Genomic DNA, 19,932 nt, shown 5'->3' with positions numbered 1-19,932 from the left:
GTTACTACTGGGCAGCAAATATACACACAATAAAACGTTGCAAATTAGCAGAAATCCATGCGTCGACACCGGCCTGGCCTGCAATGAAAAACAAACCCTGTTCTATGTCTTCCTTGTCTGCCCTGCTCTGGGCTCTAATCAATAGTAACTATTGTCAGTTTACCAGTAATCCAGTCGTCTTCCAATTATTGAAATTATTGAGTTTATGTAGGACATATTTCGAGGTGGTGAAGCTCCTATCTGTGGCTCACTAAGCATGATAATCACTTTTTTCACTTTCTCAAGCAACAACAACATCATATATTTCCAACTCACATTTTCAAACAAATGAAGTGCTATACAAGATGCCAAAGAAGTACTTGCAAGCAAAGGAAATGAAATTAAATTTAGATAAGAATAATAATGAATAAATAATATAAAAAACTAATTAAATAATTGCATACGATAAACACATATTTAAGAGAAATAAGAGTCCTCAAATATTGAATGTAGAATTTTTTGATTTTTAAGTCTCCATGATGATAAGATTTTAAAAGAATTTTTAAAACTCTTGTTAAGTTGGAGAAAATAAAATCTGTAGGGCTTCCAGGTCAAAAGACCACCTAGCCTCCACTGGGTATTCTACCTAACATAAATGTTCTTAAGCAGTTCCTTATTGCCTTTTTTGGCTTCAACACAGTGGGTCTCATGGCAGGTTGGGGTATCCACTTTCATTCAAGCATCATAGGTGACGCAGAACACCACAACAGAATAACCAGAAAAGAAATGTTTAATTTATGGAAAACACTAGAGATTAAGACACTTAGAAATCATTATTTAGACAATGTATTTGCATCTTATGAACTGTTACACTCAAAATGTACCTTTCAGGCTATATGTAAATTAGAATTTCTACCAATTTCCCAGATTTTATTATGCATATATTTGCTGTCCAATAGTAAAACTGAAAGTTAGGAAGTGTCATGCCACCATCCTCCTTAGAACCTTTAAAAGAAACCTACCAACTTTCCACATCTCGCACCCATATCAATCCCAGAGGCCATACTGGTTAGTCTTGATGAAGATTTAGACAGCATTTTAACAATATATAAAGATACTTCACTTTGATCCCTGGTTGTGAAATCTTTTTTGTCTTTTTGACCAAAACTTTTGACTTTACATTTTGGCTCAGAGTTAGTACATATCCTGGTTTTTGACTAACAACGATTTTGGTTTTGTGTATTGAGGAGGCTGAACATACATCCAAGAACCTCTCACTGTAACTCATTAGTGTCTGTTTCCACAGCACTTGAATGAAGGCACCATATTCTAGATTTCAACAAAACAGCTGCTGCATTATTATTATAGTTTTAATATGATATGACAGATTATATTTCTATTTGCAGGAGCTGATGTCCCATCTTGTGCTTTCCCCTTTACTTATAAAAATGAAAACTATAAGTTTTGTACCACTGATAACTGGGTTCAAGGTCGTCCTTGGTGTTCTTTAGATTCCACATATAACAACAGATGGAAGTATTGCCCCACTTCAGGTGAGAACAAGTGTGATTTGTAATATTGTGAATGTATAAACGAAATGTATTGATTTAGAATTTAGTATTGAGATAAATATGAAATTATATGTTGATGGTCAGCATGATTATTCTTAATCATCCTCATTTTCACTCTGCTTATCCTGATAGAACTGTGGTAGCATAATGTTGATCTGACATGATTTGACCAGGCCACACTTTCCTTAGCAACATCTTCCAAATCCTTTTGAAGAACAACTAGGTGAACCCAGGCCAGATGAAAAACATACAACCCTCCCTACCTAATCATACTCTGTTTCTGTCTCAGGTCTTCTTCTCGGTTACCTTCTGTGGGAGGCACCAAGGGAATTATAACTAACTATCCAAATCTCCATAACTGACTCCTCTATATCCTGAGAAGCATCAGTTCTTCACCATGTCCCTAATTTAGAATGAGATGTTCAGTGATATCATGGACTGGTGGCTCAACACCACTGCTTACGACCCTCATTTTGGCCACTTGTGCTCCCAATATTTTGTGTGAAGCACAGGTTATTAGTATATTGGCAATGACTTGCATTTATTGGAACACAAAGCAAGCAATATAATGAAGTACTGCAGGATTTTATTTCTATTGCAGACCAAGCCTGTGTCTGCTCACCTATTTGTGTCCATGTCCAGGTTCTTATAGTTTGTATCTTTGCCGCCCAGTAATAAAATTGAAAGTTAGCTAGAGCCATGCCACCTTCTTCCTTGGTTCTTTGTAGGTTAACCCTTTTGATATGTGAATGTTTTGAATTCCAAATAAATTAAGTTATGGTTGAATTTAATTTCTTAAAAAATGATTTATTGATGTATTTTGGAATGTTTTGAAATAGAAAGAAAAGCTTAGGAAGGATATTCATCTTAACAATGTTAATTCTTCCAGCTAAAGTGAGATGGAGGGTTGACCATCTATGCAAGTCTTGCTTAATTTTTTCCATACAGATGCCGAAATTTTGTTGATAAAGAGCTTTAAGTTTACTTGTGATCTTTACCCCGAGGTATTTAAACTGATCTGCGGTGATTAAAGGATTAAAGGGAAGGTGTCCAATCTAATTTTGTATGCTTGAGAATTCAATGGAAAGAGCACATTTTTGTTCAAATTAATTTTGAGACCAAAAATCTTTTGAAATTCTGTTAGTACAGTTAGGACTGCAGGCTCAGTTTTTTGAGAAGAGCGACTAGGCTGATTCAGGGCTACAGGAGATGAGTTATGAGGAAGGATTAAAAGAGCTGAGCCTTTTCAGTTTAAGCAAAAGGAGATTAAAAGAATGACGTAGGTAAAGTGTTTAAAATTATGAATTAGTTCAGCAGATCAAGGCGGTGACTTCAACATGAGTTCAACAAGAACACGGGGACACAGTCAACCTGTTAAGGATTAATTTCACACAAACATTAGGTTTTTCTTCATGTAGTGAACTACAGAACCATAGGAAAAAGTGACCAAATTATGAGGTAGACAGTTGGACTCCAGGGACCTTCAAAACTCGACTTGATGTTATTTTGGAAAAATTAAGTGGATAGGACTGGTAAGCTTTGTTGGGCTGAATGGCCTTCTCTTGGATAGATTGCTCTAATGTTATAATTACAACATTACAATTAAACATGACAACTTAATGAAAGAAATTTATTGTAAAGTTGAAATATTTTACAAAATTTATTTTTCTGATTCCAGGAGTTCAAACATTTGGTGGCAGTGCTGACAGGCCAGAATGTGTCTTTCCCTTCATCTACAAAGGCGTGACCTACACCTCCTGCACCAAAGTGGACAGCAGTCAAGAGTGGTGCTCCATCACCACCAATTACGATAAGGATAAACTCTGGGGCTACTGTACTACTGAGGGTAAGAATACATGTATGAATATGAAAAACATTTGTCCTTTCCATGCTGTTTTCACTAAATTTTCTGTACCACGTTGCACATTTTTTTTTTCTTTTTTTAAGATCTAGTCCAAGCATCTCCCACAGATGGCTCATATGCTGGATGAAGGCCTTTTGTTCATCATTAGTGCAAGAGTTCAGCTTTTCTTCCAAGGTTTGAATGTTGCCTTATTTCTGTTTTGGGCCAAAATGAAAACCCCATTTGGTGTTAGTGGAATTAGTAGGCTAGATCAACTATATATCCAAAATAATATACAGTTACGTCCATAGGTGTGGGGACAGTGACACAATTTTCATAACTTTGGCTCTAAATGCCATAGCAATGGATATAAAGTGAAGAAATAACTGCGTGATTGAAGTTGAAGTGTTTAACAGAAACAGAATACACTGGTCTACAAAAAATATTTTTTGTTTGCTACTGGGAACTTCAGACCAGCTCTCTCTTAAGTTTAAACTGATTTCATGTATGAAATTGGAATTAAGCTAGCACATCAGATTTTTGAGATATACATCATTACCATTTTGACACTTTTGAATATCAATATAATGTATCAACACAATATCTAGAGTTTGGACTGTCCCACCAAAAATGTTTGAATGTGTTTATTCTGAAAACAAACCAGAAGACGATACCAAAACATGTTTATGTCAATTTACCTCAATATGAAAACGAGGTCAGTGTGCTCAAAATTGTCTGAGGCATTCGCTTTTGTGCTTGTACTGCCATCCGTCTCTCTTTGCATGAACAAACAGTAGTCACCCATCATGCTCGGAGTAAATTTTCCCTGATATTGGTTTTCCATCAACTTTGTATCTTGATGAAATATTTCCCCATGCTCATTTCTGACATCGCTTAGATTTGGTGGAAAAAAGTCAAGATGAGAATGTAAAAGATTTGTCTTCAGTGACATTCTGGCTCCCATAAACTGATATACATTCAGCAGGTTCTCCACAAGCTCAGCATTATTCTCTGCTCTGTGCTTGTCAAGAAAAATTCTGCACACCCCGCACGAATGAGAGTGCTGATCCAGTGGGCTTCAGTTTCCTTTTGAACTTATCGTCAAGCATCAGTTCACGTATTTCAGGACCAACAAAAACACCATCCTTAATTTTGGCTTCACTTTTCTCGAGACCAAACTAATTTTTTAAATGCTGAAACACATCGCTTTTACTGTCCAGTCACCCTAGTTGTCTAACATCATAACTAAAAAATGGGATGTGCTGGATGAAAATGGTTTTCAGATTTGGAGTCAGCAAGTGAAACCTGTTAAAGTACAGATGAAAGAATCTCAGTAGCAAAATGCTTGTTGACCAGTGATATCATATAAGCCATTTAGGAATGACAGCCATTTTTATACATGGTCCCCCCAAAAGTACTTGGACATTTGATTGACAAACTGTTCCATAGCCAAATGTGAGATGGTCCCTCATTATTTCATCAACTATTAAGCAGGTAGAAGGTCTGAGGTTTGGAAGCTATCACTGTGAACCCTCAATATAAGGCCCAAAGAACTGTCCATGCAAGTAAAAATAGGCCATCATTAGGCTGAGAAAACCAAACAAACCCATCAGAGAGACAGAGGAGAAACATGAGGAGAGATCAAATCAACTATCTGGTACATTCTTAAAGAGAATGAACACACTGGTGAGCTCAGCAACATCAGAAGGTCTGGAAATCAACAGAAGACAGCTGTGCTGGATGATGGCAGAATTCTATCCTTGGTGAAGAAGAACCCCTTCACAACATTTAGCCAAACCAAGAACAGAGGTAGAGTTATCATTACCAACGTCAACAATCAAGAGAAGATTTCATGAAAGTAAAGACAGTGTATTTATCATGAGGTGCAAACCTCTGGTAAACCTCAAGCATAGGAAGGACAGATTAGACTTTTCCAGAAAATGTTTTAAAAAAAGCAGTCCAGTTCTGGAACAGTTTTCTTTGGATAAATTAAATTAAAATCAATATGTACTGGAATGGCAGAAAGAGGAGAATATGGAGAAGAGAAGGAATGGCTCATGATCAAATGAATACTACATCATCTGTGAAACATGGTGGAGACAGAGTTATGGTATGGGCATATGTGACTCCGAATTGAAGTCAAGTTGCAGGATAATTTCTGAAGTGTACAAAGTTATATTGTCTGCTGAAATTCAGACAACTGCTGCAAAACTGATGGGATGACACTTCACAGTACGATGGACAATGAGCCAGAACATACTGTGACTGCAAACCAAGTGCTGTTCAACACACAGAAATGGAATATTCTTAAATGGCCAAGTCAGTCAACTGACCTCAACCCAACTGGACACACATTTCACTTTCTGAAGACAAAACTGATGTCAGAAAGTCCAACGAACAAATAGCAAATGAAGAAAGCTGCAGTAAAGGCCTGACAAAGCATCCCTAGGGTGGTAACTCAGCACTTAGAGATGGCCATAGGTTCAGACTTCAGGCAATCATTGACAGGAAAGGATTTTCAACCAAATTAAAAAAAAAAAAAATCATTATATTTATGATTATGTTAGTTTGTCCACATACTTTTAAGCCCCTGAAAATGGGAGGACCATGTAAAAAATATGGTTGTCTCTCCTAAATGGCTCATACAATATTTTAATTAAAGGCCTGCAAGTCTACAGTTCAATCACATGTTGATTTCTTCATTTCAAATCCATTGTGGTGGTGCTCAGAGCCAAAATGATGAAAATTGTGTTACTGCCCAAATATACTTATGGACCTGACTGTAGCTATCTCTCCAAACTATCGAGTAGGTATTTGGTAAAAGATACATAAAATCAAATACATAACAATGCAATATCCATTGACAAACATTAATTCAGTCATTCTGAAGAGCTCAAAGTGACATTAAATGTTGGACGGTTCAACGGATGTGTCATCATTGCCTCAAGTAAGTACATGAAATTTCTTCTTTTCTGCATCTTCTCCAGTCAACTCTAAGTGCTATCATTTTGAAGTGGAATTGTCGTGGGGCAACAGCAGCTCAGCAACAATGTGGTAGACCATGCAAATTCACAGAGAAAAGCAGCCAAGTTCTGAAGCTCATAACATATTAAAAATCACTCACAACATAGAACTTAAGAAAATGAGAAAAGTGAAAAACAAGAGGAAAACATTTATCCATCAATGTGTGTTTAGCTAAGAGCTAAGCTGTCCGGATATCTCATCCAGATCTTTCATAAAGGTTGTAATAGTCTCAACTTCAACTTCAAGCATATGCATATGCAAAAACAACAGAAAAAACTAAATGGGAATTGTTTTGCAAACAAACCAAAATTTACTTGAGAAGATTTCTTAAAGTAAGCTAATTAATCGTAAATACAATTTTTTGATAAGTCCAAAATTCTTACAATAAGTAGAAGAAGATTTAATGTCATGATATAAATGCTTTTCTACTTGCTTAGAGTTCATTTGCTTTGCAGTGCATTAATCAGTAGTTTGGTCCAGATTCCCAAAATTCTTTGCATAAAGAAGTGCTTCCTGGCTTCAGTCTTAAATTAACTTTCTATTAATTTTCACTGGGGTCAATGATTGTGTGATTCCCTGCTAAGCTGAAGGAATTCTAGTGGAATTATATTTTCAGTGCTTTTGAGGATTTTGAAGACCAGGATTTCCTCCCCATGCAGTCTCCCTTTCTCAAGAACAAATAGTCTCTTAGTCTGTCACAGCAGAAGATGTTCTTCAGTCCTGGTATACACCTGGTTGTTCTTTTCTACACAGCTTCAAGTGCTGCTATGTCTTTCTTGTATTGTGGTGACCAGAACTGCACACAATTCTCACTAGCGCATAAAGTAGTCTCTTGAGTTATATGTAACAAATTTAATGATACAACCTGATTTCTCCCAGGTATGTAATCCCAACATGTCTAAGAGAGGATGATGCTGCTAAACATGCTGTCTTCCTTTCCCTCCACAGTTCCAAGAAACCACCCATTGAGGGCAACTGACTACAACCCTTCAGTCCCCAAGCCATAAAAGCACAACAGTCTCAAAGGAAATGTCACTTTTTGACCAATTAGCAAACTATTTCGAGCTCCTTCACAGCTTGACCCATTTAATACTAGAATCCCTGAACCTTACGATTTTTTTTCTTTGTCCATGACCTCCTTAAATTTTCCTGACATACACCAAGAAGCTCGTAGCTCCTTATCACTGCGCTAATAGTGTGCTTTTGTTTTGCAAATGTGTGGATTAGCAGAGTGCAACCTGCTACAATAGTCAGATGAAGGCATCACCCTGCTGAAATCCCTACAGTTCTAGTCTGTGTTGAAGTGTTTATCTGGCGATGCATTTATAAGTAAATATATAGGTAATGAAAAAATCTTGATTTGAAAGTATATACATTTCATGTGTGTTCCGTGTCTACAACAATCTGTGTAAATACAGAATGACAGAGAAAATGCTGAACACATGACTAAAACGTAAAATGTTTTCAAATGTTATAGTAATAACGACATAATTTGATGTGAAGTGTAGGATATGTGAAGCCCAAAAATAAAAGAAACACTTTCACAAAAGATGTAACAAAACAAGTATGCTGTTATTCAAGAATAAAACCGAAGACAAAGAAATTGCTCGATTGACATGTTGCTGAAGCCCCGATATCAGTTGGTACAAAGTAAAAGACATTCACATACTTGTGTATTTGTGCGTTTCATTTTCAGCCAGTTGTCACAGTTGTAATGCTGCTCAGTAATGGATATGTGCTAATGGCGCAGTGGTTAAGCTACCATTTAGCAGTGGTGAGATAATAGGTTCAAATCCTGTGTGTTCTCTGTATTTAGTGCTTTGAGTAGTGAGCTATTATTATTATTACTAGCCGACGCCCGCCGTAGCATACAACGGTGTAAGAATAGGAACGGAAAACGGTGAGAAAGGAATTCAGAAATCAAGAAGAAATAACAACAACAACAAAATTTATTTATATAGCACATTTTCATACAAACAGTAGCTCAAAGTGCTTTACATAATAAAGAATAGAAAAATATAAGACACAGTAAGAAAATAAAATAAGTCAACATTAATTAACATAGAATAAGAGTAAGGTTCAATGGCCAGGGGGGAGAGAAAAAACAAAAAAAAAACTCCAGATGGGTGGAGAAAAAAATAAAACCTGTAGGGATTCCAGACCATGAGACCACCCAGTCCCCTCTGGGCATTCTACCTAACATAAATGAAACAGTCCTCTTTGGATTTAGGGTTCTCACAGAAGGACTTGATGATGATGATAAAAAATAAATACTTCATGAAAGACACAGTTGTGAATGGGTGTTTTGGGGGAGATGAAAGATAATGAGTCAAAAGATCTAACCCTAGAAAAAGCCACGCACAACTGACCGTGGCTGAAGACTGGTTGTTAGAATTATTGTGAAGAGTAAACAGCATGTGGACATGAGGAAGACCGCGCTTCTGAAATTCGACTATGTAAATATAATCAATAACAACCCCAAAAAGATGTTGTTGTAGAAAGTAATTCCCACAGCTTAATTCAAAAGACTCGTACTATAATATCAGGTTTGTGCTCTGGTCTTTGGGTATCCGACAGTGCAAGCAGGATTACATGTGAAAGTGATAAATAAATGAGGCTTTCCGAATTTACGTACTATGGCCATGGCATCCTGATAGTTTTGTTGCATGTATCTTGGACTTCCTGGAAATGTGGATGGTAATATGATCATTTTGCCTACACGTATGTTGTTATTTTCAGCGTTTTCTTGCAGAGCGTCTGATAGTCCTTTGTATTGTTCCACACGCAGATCTTGATAATGTAATCTGAGATAGCTGAGACGCACGCCCTCTGTTTTAACATACGCATCTACGACATACTGTTGGAATAGTTTGCCTCTGGAGTCCAAAATACTAAATGTAGTCCTCATTGCTAATCTGTACATGTAAAATTGGCATTGAGTAAGCCTTATTCATTTGGTGGTTCTTTTATCGGGAACATGTTGTAAATCTTTTGTGCCAGCCAATGTCTCCGTATGGATGTCTGTAACATCCTGCGTAAATTTATGGTACTTGTAAAAGATGTTACTTTTCCTCACACACGGACATTCATATCAACATGTCATTTGAATGATTTTTTTTAATTCAGTTTTATTATTGGGTTCTTGAATAAAACTGAATTTTAATGTATTTTTTGTTCAGTTTTATTCTTGAATAAAACTTCATTTGAATGATTTTTTCAGTTTTATTCTTGGATTCTTAAATAAAAAAAATGTTCTGAAAAGAAAAAATTTAGATTCTGAAAAGGTTATGAAGACATCCAGCATCTTTCAGAATAAACAGTGACTTAAGGTTTTGTTTTTTCCCCCAGGCAAAAAGAATTGACAGCCATTGAAAGTAATCTAGATGAAGGAAAACCTCTGGGATGTTCATTAAAACTACTTCTGATTGTTGCTTTCATTTTTTGTGCTTTTGGTTTTGTTTTATTGAAATGAATTGTAATAAACTTATAGGAATTTTCTGCTCAAAAATATTTGTTTACGTGTTACTTATTCCAAAAATGTAATTCATGGAGAAACAAAACGACAAAGTTTCAGATAGAATGAGCTTGTATGGATTGCTGCTCAATAAATGTTTGACAAAAAGTAGACATAAAAAAGGTTTGGGCATGTCCATGAGCCTGTATAATGAAAATAATAATAATAATAATAATAATAATAATAATCTTTTTACAAAGATAGCAATGACTTATTTTCAGATGGAAGCCAAAGGCAGAACTAACTTAAACATGGCTGACCTTCTGGTCATATGGGATCCAGGCAGGAAGGGGCGAATCCATGAGGGCAGCAAATGGAAGTCATGTCAGCTGCGGAATAACTGTCAGTCTTCCATTTTGTAGAAAATCCTGCTGACTATGCTACTGTAATGAAGACAGAAGAAACAGATAAAGAGTTGGGGTACTGTAGTGATCCACATATAATTGGCAGATAAAAATGCAAGTTTTAGGACTTTTCAGATGCCTATCTTTAACTGACTCCAAAACAGCACTAGAGCCATTTTTCAATCTGCATGTTCAGGCAGTTGGGAACCAGAGGTGACATATTTAGGGATGCGCCTGTCAGCCACTACTTCTGCAGTGGGAGGAAGAGAAAAGGCATTAGCACATAGTGCTAACTTTTGGTTCAGCAGGTAACTACCATCATCTTAGCTCTTAAGCTGCTTCCCAAGTGCACACGCATGACAACGTAAGCCAAATGACTGCTTCATCGTGTCTGGATTGGAGTCGAATACATAGATAATAAAGAAAAACCCAGAGCAGGAGGAGGAACAATGTACAGTATAGGGTGATTTATGATTCCAAGCTTCACTTGACAAATTCAAAATAACACTCCAGTTAAAATTATATAATGTTTTACATCATGTGGTTTATATTTTAATCTCATGTTTTTTTGGGAATGGAGATAACAAAATTTCTAATAGAAACTCATCATGCATATCCAGATGCCAGACAACAGCATATGATTTAAAATCTCATGTTACTCATGTCATATAATCCATCCAGTAGAATGCTTGCAATGGGCAAAACGCATGCAATTTTTGAAATTGGAACATGCAGATGAAACACATTAATTCAGGATTAAGCCTTTGAATTAAAGTCTCACCTATTTTTTGAGGTCTTGACTTCAATTCAAAAGCCTAGTCCTATGTGAACTGTTCTGATTTTTGATCCATGGCTGCTTGACACTCGGCAGCAAATTGCTCAAATATTTGCCGAAGGTCACAGCCAGAGATGAGGCCAACATCATCTGTGTAGTGCAATGACGCTAGCATTTTGGTTTTCTCTGTAAAACTCACAGACCTCATCAGGGAATGACAGCTGGAAAAAGTGTTTAAGAACATCCATGTATTCACCTGATCAGCGCAGGTAGCCAAGGCTGTTCCAGCAGCATATGGCACAAAGTCTGAATTAGCAATGGATGTGGTGTTATTCCACTGTACGGCATGCATATTGTACATATGTCAGTTTAGAGTCGAGTCATTAATTACTCCTACTTATACCCCATTCTTTTTCTTCCTGGCAATGAATTTCATAATGTGACAGACTGCAAGAGAAACTGAGGCAGGTATTATATGAACAGCGACTGCAGATGACATTGTCTTGTCATCTTCATTTTGCAGGTGACATTGAGTTTGCAGATGACATTGTCTTGTTAACAGAAACAATAAACCAGTTGCAAGAGCTCACAAGCAGACTACAGGAAAACACCAATAAAGTATGATTACAAATACACCTAAATACAAAGAAGATCATGCTCATTAATAACAATCCAACATACACTTACAGATCGGGGAACAAAGTCTCGAAAACACCCAACAACTCATCTACCAGGGCAGCCTGATGAGCACTGATGGTGGTATTGAGTTTTGAAGTCCCTAACGTCTTACTGTCTACCACACTACTTGGTAGCTTATTCCAAGTGTCTATCGTTCTTTGTGTAAAGAAAACCTTCCTAATGTTTGTACAAATTTACCCTTAACAAGTGTCCCCATGTTCTTGATGAACTCATTTTACAATAACAGTCTCAATCCACTGGACTAATTCCCTTCATAATTTTAAACACTTCAATCAGGTCACCTCTGAATCTTCTTTTGCTTAAACTCTATAGGCTCAGCTCTTTTAATCTTTCCTCATAATTCACCCCCTGTAGCCCTGAATCAGCCTAGTCGCTCTTCTCTGGACCTTTTCTAGCGCTGCTATGTCCTTTTTTTAGCCTGGAGACCAAAACTGCACACAGTACTCAAGATGAGGCCTCACCAGTGCATTATAAAGGTTGAGCATAACCTCCTGTGACTTGTACTCCAGACATCAAGGCGCTATATAACCTGACATTCTGTTAGCCTTCTTAACGGCTTCTGAACACAGTCAGGAAGTCAATGGCTTAGAGTCCACTATGACTCCTAAATCCTTCTCAAAAGGTGGACTCTCGATTTTCCGACCCCCCATTGTGTATTCAAACCTAACATTTTTACTTCCTATGTGTAATTCTTTACATTTACTGACATTAAATTTCATCATCCACAAATCTGCCCAAGCCTGTCTGCTATCCAAGTCCTTCTGTAATGATATAATGAAGTGCAATGGGCAGCCTTCACAATTTTGTAATGCTAATTTAGAAGAAGCTGAACTTACTGAAGATGTCTGAACAAAGATGAAAAGATGTTGAGAAGTCTTGAGAATAAAGAGCTTATTAACACAAACCTAGAATCAAAATAACTGAAATAAATACACTAACATAAAAATTAGGATTGTCTCACTCCTTACATTGTATTTATATACAGCGGCACAATGCAAAATATGTAATGAAACATTTTTAGATGCCACTGTTTTTGTTCACTTATTTTTATTCAAATCCTGCAAATCATTATCACCACCTTGGTACATCTTTATTAATTGGCTCATGGCCAGTGTGAGAAATATCCCATGGTAATCGGGGTGAGTCCTGCTGGCTCAAGACTGAAATCATGCACCAGAACTGCAAAATTCACAGTAAATTAGATATGGAGAATGTTATCAGTTAGGATATAAATATCTCATTATATTTAGACACACAATCTGCAAACAAGAAGAACCCAGCATTACTTGGAAAAGGTGCTTTTCAAGTACAAGTGAAACAATGTCTGTTATGGTGTATAAAATCTGTACATTTTGGTTTCCATTATACTTTGTTCAAGACAAGACAACAGATAAACTAAGACAAATTAAAGCAGGTTTTCTTTCCCTTACACCTTACTTTTATAACACTTGTTCATAGCTTAGAAAGAATGCTCAGCTGATACCTCAGGCTATTGATTACTTTATGGATGGACATCTGGAACAACAATTTGGTTTACAGCCTGGGACAGGAAGAACTACTGATACCTCAGAGTACATCAAAGGTTTTGTTGTGTGGGAAAACGGACAGTGAATTAATTCATCAATCATTTTGACAGCCAGCCAATCAGGTGCATGTGTTGTGAAACCAATGCATGACATTTCATAATAAATATGCCTTGGTTTGAAAAGCAATAGAGAGAAGCAAAGGGAGAAGAAGAGAGAAGCAAAGAAGAAGAAGAAGAAGAAGAGGAACGGACGAAGACACCCTGGTCGTCAGAAAGGCATCACGAACATCGATTGCTAAATCAAACGCCTCCCTGGGACATTCATCCTTGTCATCTGTAACTTTTTCGTAAGCTTTTTCGAAAGATTATATATATTCAGACTTTCCTATCAGTACCTATTTTCTAGTATTCTTTGTTCTTGTGGTATTATTATTATTATTGTAATAAATACCATGCTGCTTTTAACTTTCAATGCTTTGTCTTAATGTCTAGAGTGATTGAAGTAATAAGTTAGACTTCTTTGAGCACCTGGTGACAGCCGGATTTTTGCCATTATTTCTGTGCTGCGAGGTATATAAGGCTTAGAGTGAGAGCGCTATACTCAATAGAAGGAACAAATACGAGAAAGAAGGTTTTCTTGGCTGATAAATGGCCTATAGTCAAGAGTGCTGAGTCTTTGTATGTTTAAATGTATTCTTGTAGACCAAAAGTAATATTTAGGTCTGAGATATAACTAAAACATCGTATGTTGTTCGTGCCGAAAATAAGTAAGTCTCTTGAAGTGCTGAATGACAGGCTGTTATTCCTATAGCACTTGTGTGGTTTAAAATGCTAAGGGTTATTCAGCGTGTGTGTCATTCATGGAGCACTGTTGTGGTTAGGGTCTGTGTGTGTGTTCATCTTAAAGTGCAACAGTAGACCAACCCGATAACGAACTTGACGAGAACACTTACCCTTGAGGAAACAGGTAAAAGGGCAAGTGGAGGGAAATACCACGATAATACATTTATTGTTTTATCTTGGTAGAGTAATATATGTATTGCTCTACTTTCCCCTATTGTATTATTAATATGCAGCCTTTGAATGCCTAATCTCACAGACTTACCACTGTTTATAAGATATTATTTTATATAACTTATCCCCACCTCCCCTTCTATATCTATAACCTCAGGCAATTAGGTGTAGTAAAAAGACAAGCAGGAGTTAAGTTACACATAAAATAATGTATTACTGATAAAATTAATAAATGATAACAAAATGCAAAGTACATTTGAATATTAGCAACCATACAACCTGATAAAATGGTGATGTGTAATTCAGGTGGCACACAGACTTGTAGTTACTTAAAATGTCTCTAGTTAAGGCATCGTTGGTGCTCAGGTTTCAGCCACATGTCTGTTCAATATGGCTGCTGAGCTGTGCTCTTCATTGTATTATCTTCATCATCACAGGTAAGCAAGAGAGATGCTTCTTCATCATATGTTGGTTAGAGAGAGAGAATGTGGTTGAGCAAGCAAATTTATAGGTTTTTTGTCCAACACATCCAGCCAATCCAGACAGCCATATCTCAGACCAATGGGAGGAATAGTACATTTTAACACCTGCAACCCCCCCAAGACCATATGTTAAGCTAACCTGGCTTCGTGTGGGGGATGGGAGAAAAGACTTTAGCAAAGAAATACTCATCAAACTGGTTTAAGACACATCCCCAATTCCTGTCATAAAATTACAAAGAAAAGTCGTAAACGGGGGGGCAAACAAGAATGCCTCTCACCAAAGTATAGCTAAATTACATTGCTTCGCCTAGATTACAAATAAAGACATACAAAACATTTATCAAGTTATATGCAATATCTCACAGCACAACAATGTCAAAGGACACTGAAACTATACCAGGACCATTTTGTTTCCGTCTGAAGTCTGAAGCTGAACGACAACCTCTTTAGAAGTGCTCATTGATCTCCCGTGGGCCCCTGCTCACTCCCACTGGATGCAGGGAGTTGAAATCATCTCAGCAGAAATGCCTCAGGATCATCCCGATAGCAGGTTTGTTTATTGAACAGTTCAAATACACCAACAATGCAATCCATGCGAGGAGCTCTAATTTATTCATTTCCAATGAGAGACTCAGCTGTTTTTTTCTTGAACCCTCTTGATTAAAAAGGATGCGAATTGCTGCCACTCAAACATCCAGCCCCGCCCAGGTTGCTCTCAGACACTCATCTCACCCATCCAGACTGACAAGCACCTGTAAAGAGCTTGTTATACTCTGTCACACTTTATTCTCCCAAACGTAGCAATGGGCACTGATTAATTCATAATATGAAGGGATATGAAAAATTGGTATCTCTCTGTTTTGTATAACATAAAAATGTGAAAAACATTTATTTCTGATTTCAAAAATTAATATATATGAGGGGGTACCCATAAATATCCAGAATCTGTACCTGGCGCACAATCTAGATTTAGTTGCTCATTTTGCCACTAGGTGTAGCATACTTAAAGTATTTTGTGGCAATCTGCCAAGTGGCGTCGCTCTGTATTGTTCTTACGCCATTCTGTGTTGGTTCAAACTGTTCTCTATACAGCCTCCAGTTAATCCAAAATGCGGCTGCAAGAATTATTACAAGAACAAGAAAATATGAACACATAACTCCAGTTCTTAAATCTTTACACTGGCTCCCAGTTAAGTTTAGGGCAGATTTCAAAATCCTCCTTTTAACATATAAAGCATTAAATGGCCAAGTTCCGGTCTGAACTTATCAAGATTTACAAACCTGAGCGCACATTAAGATCTCAAGATGCCGGTCTGCTTAGGATTCCAATGATTAATATACAGGACCCCTAAACTGTGGAATGGTCTTCCTGCTTCCATAAGAGATGCCCCTTCAGTCTCAGCATTTAAATCCCGGCTGAAGACTCACTACTTCAGTTTAGCATATCCTGACTAGAGCTGCTGATTAACTGTACAGACTGCATCTCTGTTGTTAGTCATTACCACTATAACATAAGTAACATGATAATTATATTTGAATACTAACCCTCACCTATTCTGTTTCTTTTCTCGATACCCAAATGTGGCAATTGGTGCCACGGCCCACCTGCCAAGTTGTTTGCCTGCCTATGGTAAAGTCATCCCTAATGGAGGATCACAGGAATCATGGGAAAGAGGGGTCCTTTCATCGGAGCTACGTTTCAGCCGTGGCATGGCCAAATGGGGAGGCAGCTAGATGGATGAGGTCTCCAGGACTCTAAAAATATCCAAACCTAATTATGTCATATCATCTACTGTTAAACCGTACTTCTAAAATTTCTATTATTATGCTGTCTTAAGGAATTGTTCTGTTCTGTGTATTGTATTGTATTGACCCCCTTTTTTCTTTTTGACACCCACTGCACGCCCAACCTACCTGGAACGGGGTCTCTCTTTGAACTGCCTTTCCCAAGGTTTCTTCCATTTTTCCCTACAAGGTTTTTTTTGGGAGTTTTTCCTTGTCTTCTTAGAGAGTCGAGGCTGGGGGGCTGTCAAGAGGCAGGGCCTGTTAAAGCCCATTGCGGCACTTCCTGTGTGATTTTGGGCTATACAAAAATAAACTGTATTGTATTGTATTGTATTGTATTGTTTATCTTGTTGCTTATTAAACGTTTTCTGTGATTTTTGTGATGGGTATTCATTAAGAACAACAAGTCTGTTTTAAATTTTGTTTTCTCTTAGGGAAAACAGCTGCTGAAACTGTATTGATGCTTGAAACTGCTTTTAAAGAGGAAGCTTTAAGTAAAACACAGGCATGCGAGTGGTTTTCGTATTTCAAACAAGGGGAAATATCTCTTGAAGACCAACCAAGATCTGGCTGACCTTCCACAATTAGGAATGATGAAAATCTTTGCAGTTTGCAGTACAATTTATGAAGAAGAGATCTCTGAATTGACTTGTGTGTGTCTCCTTGCCACCTTCCCTACTCGCCTAATCTTCATCCGTTTGAATTTTTCTTGTTCCCGTATATGAAAAAAGAAATCAAAGGAAAGCGTTTATGTACCATGGAGGAAGTCAAAGTTCCTCTTCAGCAATTTCAAAAATATTTCCACAAGTGGGAAAACCGTTGAGACAAGTGCATTCATTCACAGGGAGAATACTGTGAAGGAGACTAAAGTTTCAGTAAGTAAATATTTTTAAAAAATGTTTTAATTCCTGTTATTTTTGAATACCCCCTCATATTGGTGTGTTTGGCTTTAAGTACATCTGATGAATGGGCTTTTTTTGGGGGGAGACCTCGATCTCTCCTCAGAGTGTTGTGGGGTCATAAGCTACGCCAGGGTGATGTGTATATACGTATACACATATACATGTTTATTGCATCATTCCACTGCTTGCTTTTTCAACATCACGACAGCCAGAGCCGAGAAACCCCGTAGGAAGGATTCATACCAGCCACTGCCAGGACTTTTCACGGTGAGGTCGTTTTGCTTTCGGGAATGAGGGCAATAACACTACAGCCAGTATCAATACCTCCGGACTTTATTTTGGACTCATTCTTCACCACATTTCAACTGCTGTGTTTAACTAATCTGCGTTTGTATTTGTGTTCCATGTTTCTATTAATTGTTTAGGGGCAAGGGAGGGTTTTTTGTAAATATTAGTCTATTCGTGTTTTATATAGTAATTAGTCACTGGTGTCATGGGGATAGTGGTATTTTGCGTACACATATCTACGTTATTGAATATTTGTTTGTCTTTTCCATTTAGAATATATCCGTGTTCGATTTTACATTCCTGTCCACTGTTTGCTGGTTATTTCATCATGTGGGAAAAAAGGTACAACTTGTAAGGTCTACGGCTTGTTATTAGAGCAAGAAACCTCAGGTGGTCCAAGGAATAGTCTTGGTAGTGTAGTGGCTGGTCTGGGTAAGGGGTTGGCTGTTACATATTAACTGCTCAAAAAAACTAAAGAAACACTTTGAAAATACATCAGATCTCAATGGGAAAAAAATCATGTTGAATATCCCTACTGATATGGACTGTTATGGTAATGTGTTAGGAACGAAAAGATGCCACAATGTTTGATGGAAATGAAAAATATCAACCTACAGAGGGCTGAATTTAAAGACACCCCAAAAATCAAGGTGAAAAAATGATGCGGCAGGCTAGTCCATTTTGCCAAAATTTCATTGCTGCAAATCATACTCAGTCATTTGTATGGCCCCCACATGCTTGTATGCATGCCTGACAACATCGGGGGGGAAGGTTGGTCATGCTCCTAATGAGATGACAGATGGTGTCCTGGGGGATCTCTTCCCAGATCCGGACCTCGGCATCACTGAGCTCCTGGACAGGCTGAGGCGTTGGATGGACTGAAATATAATGTCACACCCAAAGGTGCTCTATTGGATTTAGGTGAATTTAGGCGAGCATGGGAGGCAGTCAATGGTATCAATTCCTTCATCCTCCAGGAACTGCCTGCATACTCTTGCCACATGAGGTCGGGCATTGTCGTGCACCAGGAGGAGCCAGCATAGGGTCTGACAGTGGATCCAAGGATTTCATCCCGATACCTAATGGCAGTCAAGGTGCCGTTGTCTAGCCTGTAGAGGTCTGTGATGTCCCTCCATGGATATGCCACCCAAGACCATCACTGACCCACCACCAAACCGTTCATGCTGAATGAGGTGACAGGCAGGATAACATTCTCCACAGCTTCTCCAGACCCTTTCATGTCTGTCACATGTGCTCAGGGTGAATCTGCTCTCATCTGTGAAAAGCAGAGCACTCCAGTGGTGGACCTGGCAATTCCAGTATTCTATGGCAAATGCCAATCGAGCTCCACGGTGTCGGGCAGTGAGCACAGTGCCCACTAGAGGACGTCGGGCCTCACACCACCCTCATGGAGTCTGTTTCTGATTGTTTGGTCAGAGACATTCACACTGGTGACCTGCTGGAGGTCATTTTGTAGGCTCTGGCAGTGCTCATCCTGTTCCTCCTTGACCAAAGGAGCAGATACTGCCACTGCCGCTTTCTACGGCCCTGTCCAGCTCTCCTAGAGTAACTGCCTGTCTCCTGGAATATGTTAATTTGACAGTGTAAAACTGTTAAATAGCAAAGGTGAACAACTGTAAAATGTAAAACAGTAATGCACAGCTCCAGCAACAATGAACTTACAATATTTGCATAAGGAAACGCCTCCTTTAACATATTATCCCATAGTCAATAGTCCCATATATTGCCCCAACATAATAATAATAGTCCCAACATATTGTCCCATAGTCAAATGTTCACTTCTATTGCAATGTGTTGCAAAGAAGAAACAGTTGTTTACTATAAAGCTGTACCGTACAGATAAAATTATTGTCACCTTATTTTTACAGTAAAATTCTGGAAACCAGAGCTGGCAGTTTTTTTACCATAAATTTTATATTTTTTATTTTACAATGTGTGAAGAATGAGCTGAAAACACTCAATGGTTGTTGGGTAGATCTGAATCAGCATCCCGACAACTGATTTGAAAAATGGACGTATAAGCAAGTCACTTCACCTGTCAGTGCTCCAATTGGAAATCCAAAAGAAATGTAAACCAATTGTATCATAAATGTTGTAAGTCGCCTTTGATAAAGGCATCAGCCAAATGCACAAATTTTGTGTCTAGGACTGAGATGGAGCTGCTTG

The 19,932-nt window shown here is 37.9% G+C and overlaps 1 protein-coding gene across 1 annotated transcript in view; it reads left to right on the top strand.

Moving 5' to 3' along the window:
• LOC120526374 (epididymal sperm-binding protein 1-like) overlaps window positions 1-9,925 on the top strand; it is a 59,279-nt gene extending 49,354 nt beyond the window's left edge. The window contains exons 5-8 of the mRNA XM_039749507.1: window positions 1,386-1,532; window positions 3,229-3,396; window positions 3,498-3,588; window positions 9,766-9,925. Coding sequence (XP_039605441.1) covers window positions 1,386-1,532; window positions 3,229-3,396; window positions 3,498-3,541 — 359 coding nt within the window. The 3' untranslated portion in view covers window positions 3,542-3,588; window positions 9,766-9,925. The remainder of the gene's footprint in view (window positions 1-1,385; window positions 1,533-3,228; window positions 3,397-3,497; window positions 3,589-9,765) is intronic.
• Window positions 9,926-19,932: the final 10,007 nt, after the last annotated feature.

Source organism: Polypterus senegalus, chromosome 3 (genome assembly GCF_016835505.1).
Source record: "Polypterus senegalus isolate Bchr_013 chromosome 3, ASM1683550v1, whole genome shotgun sequence".
Taxonomy (NCBI): domain Eukaryota; kingdom Metazoa; phylum Chordata; class Cladistia; order Polypteriformes; family Polypteridae; genus Polypterus; species Polypterus senegalus.
Note: the sequence above shows the minus strand (reverse complement) of the source record. Positions and strands in the feature narration are given on the sequence as shown.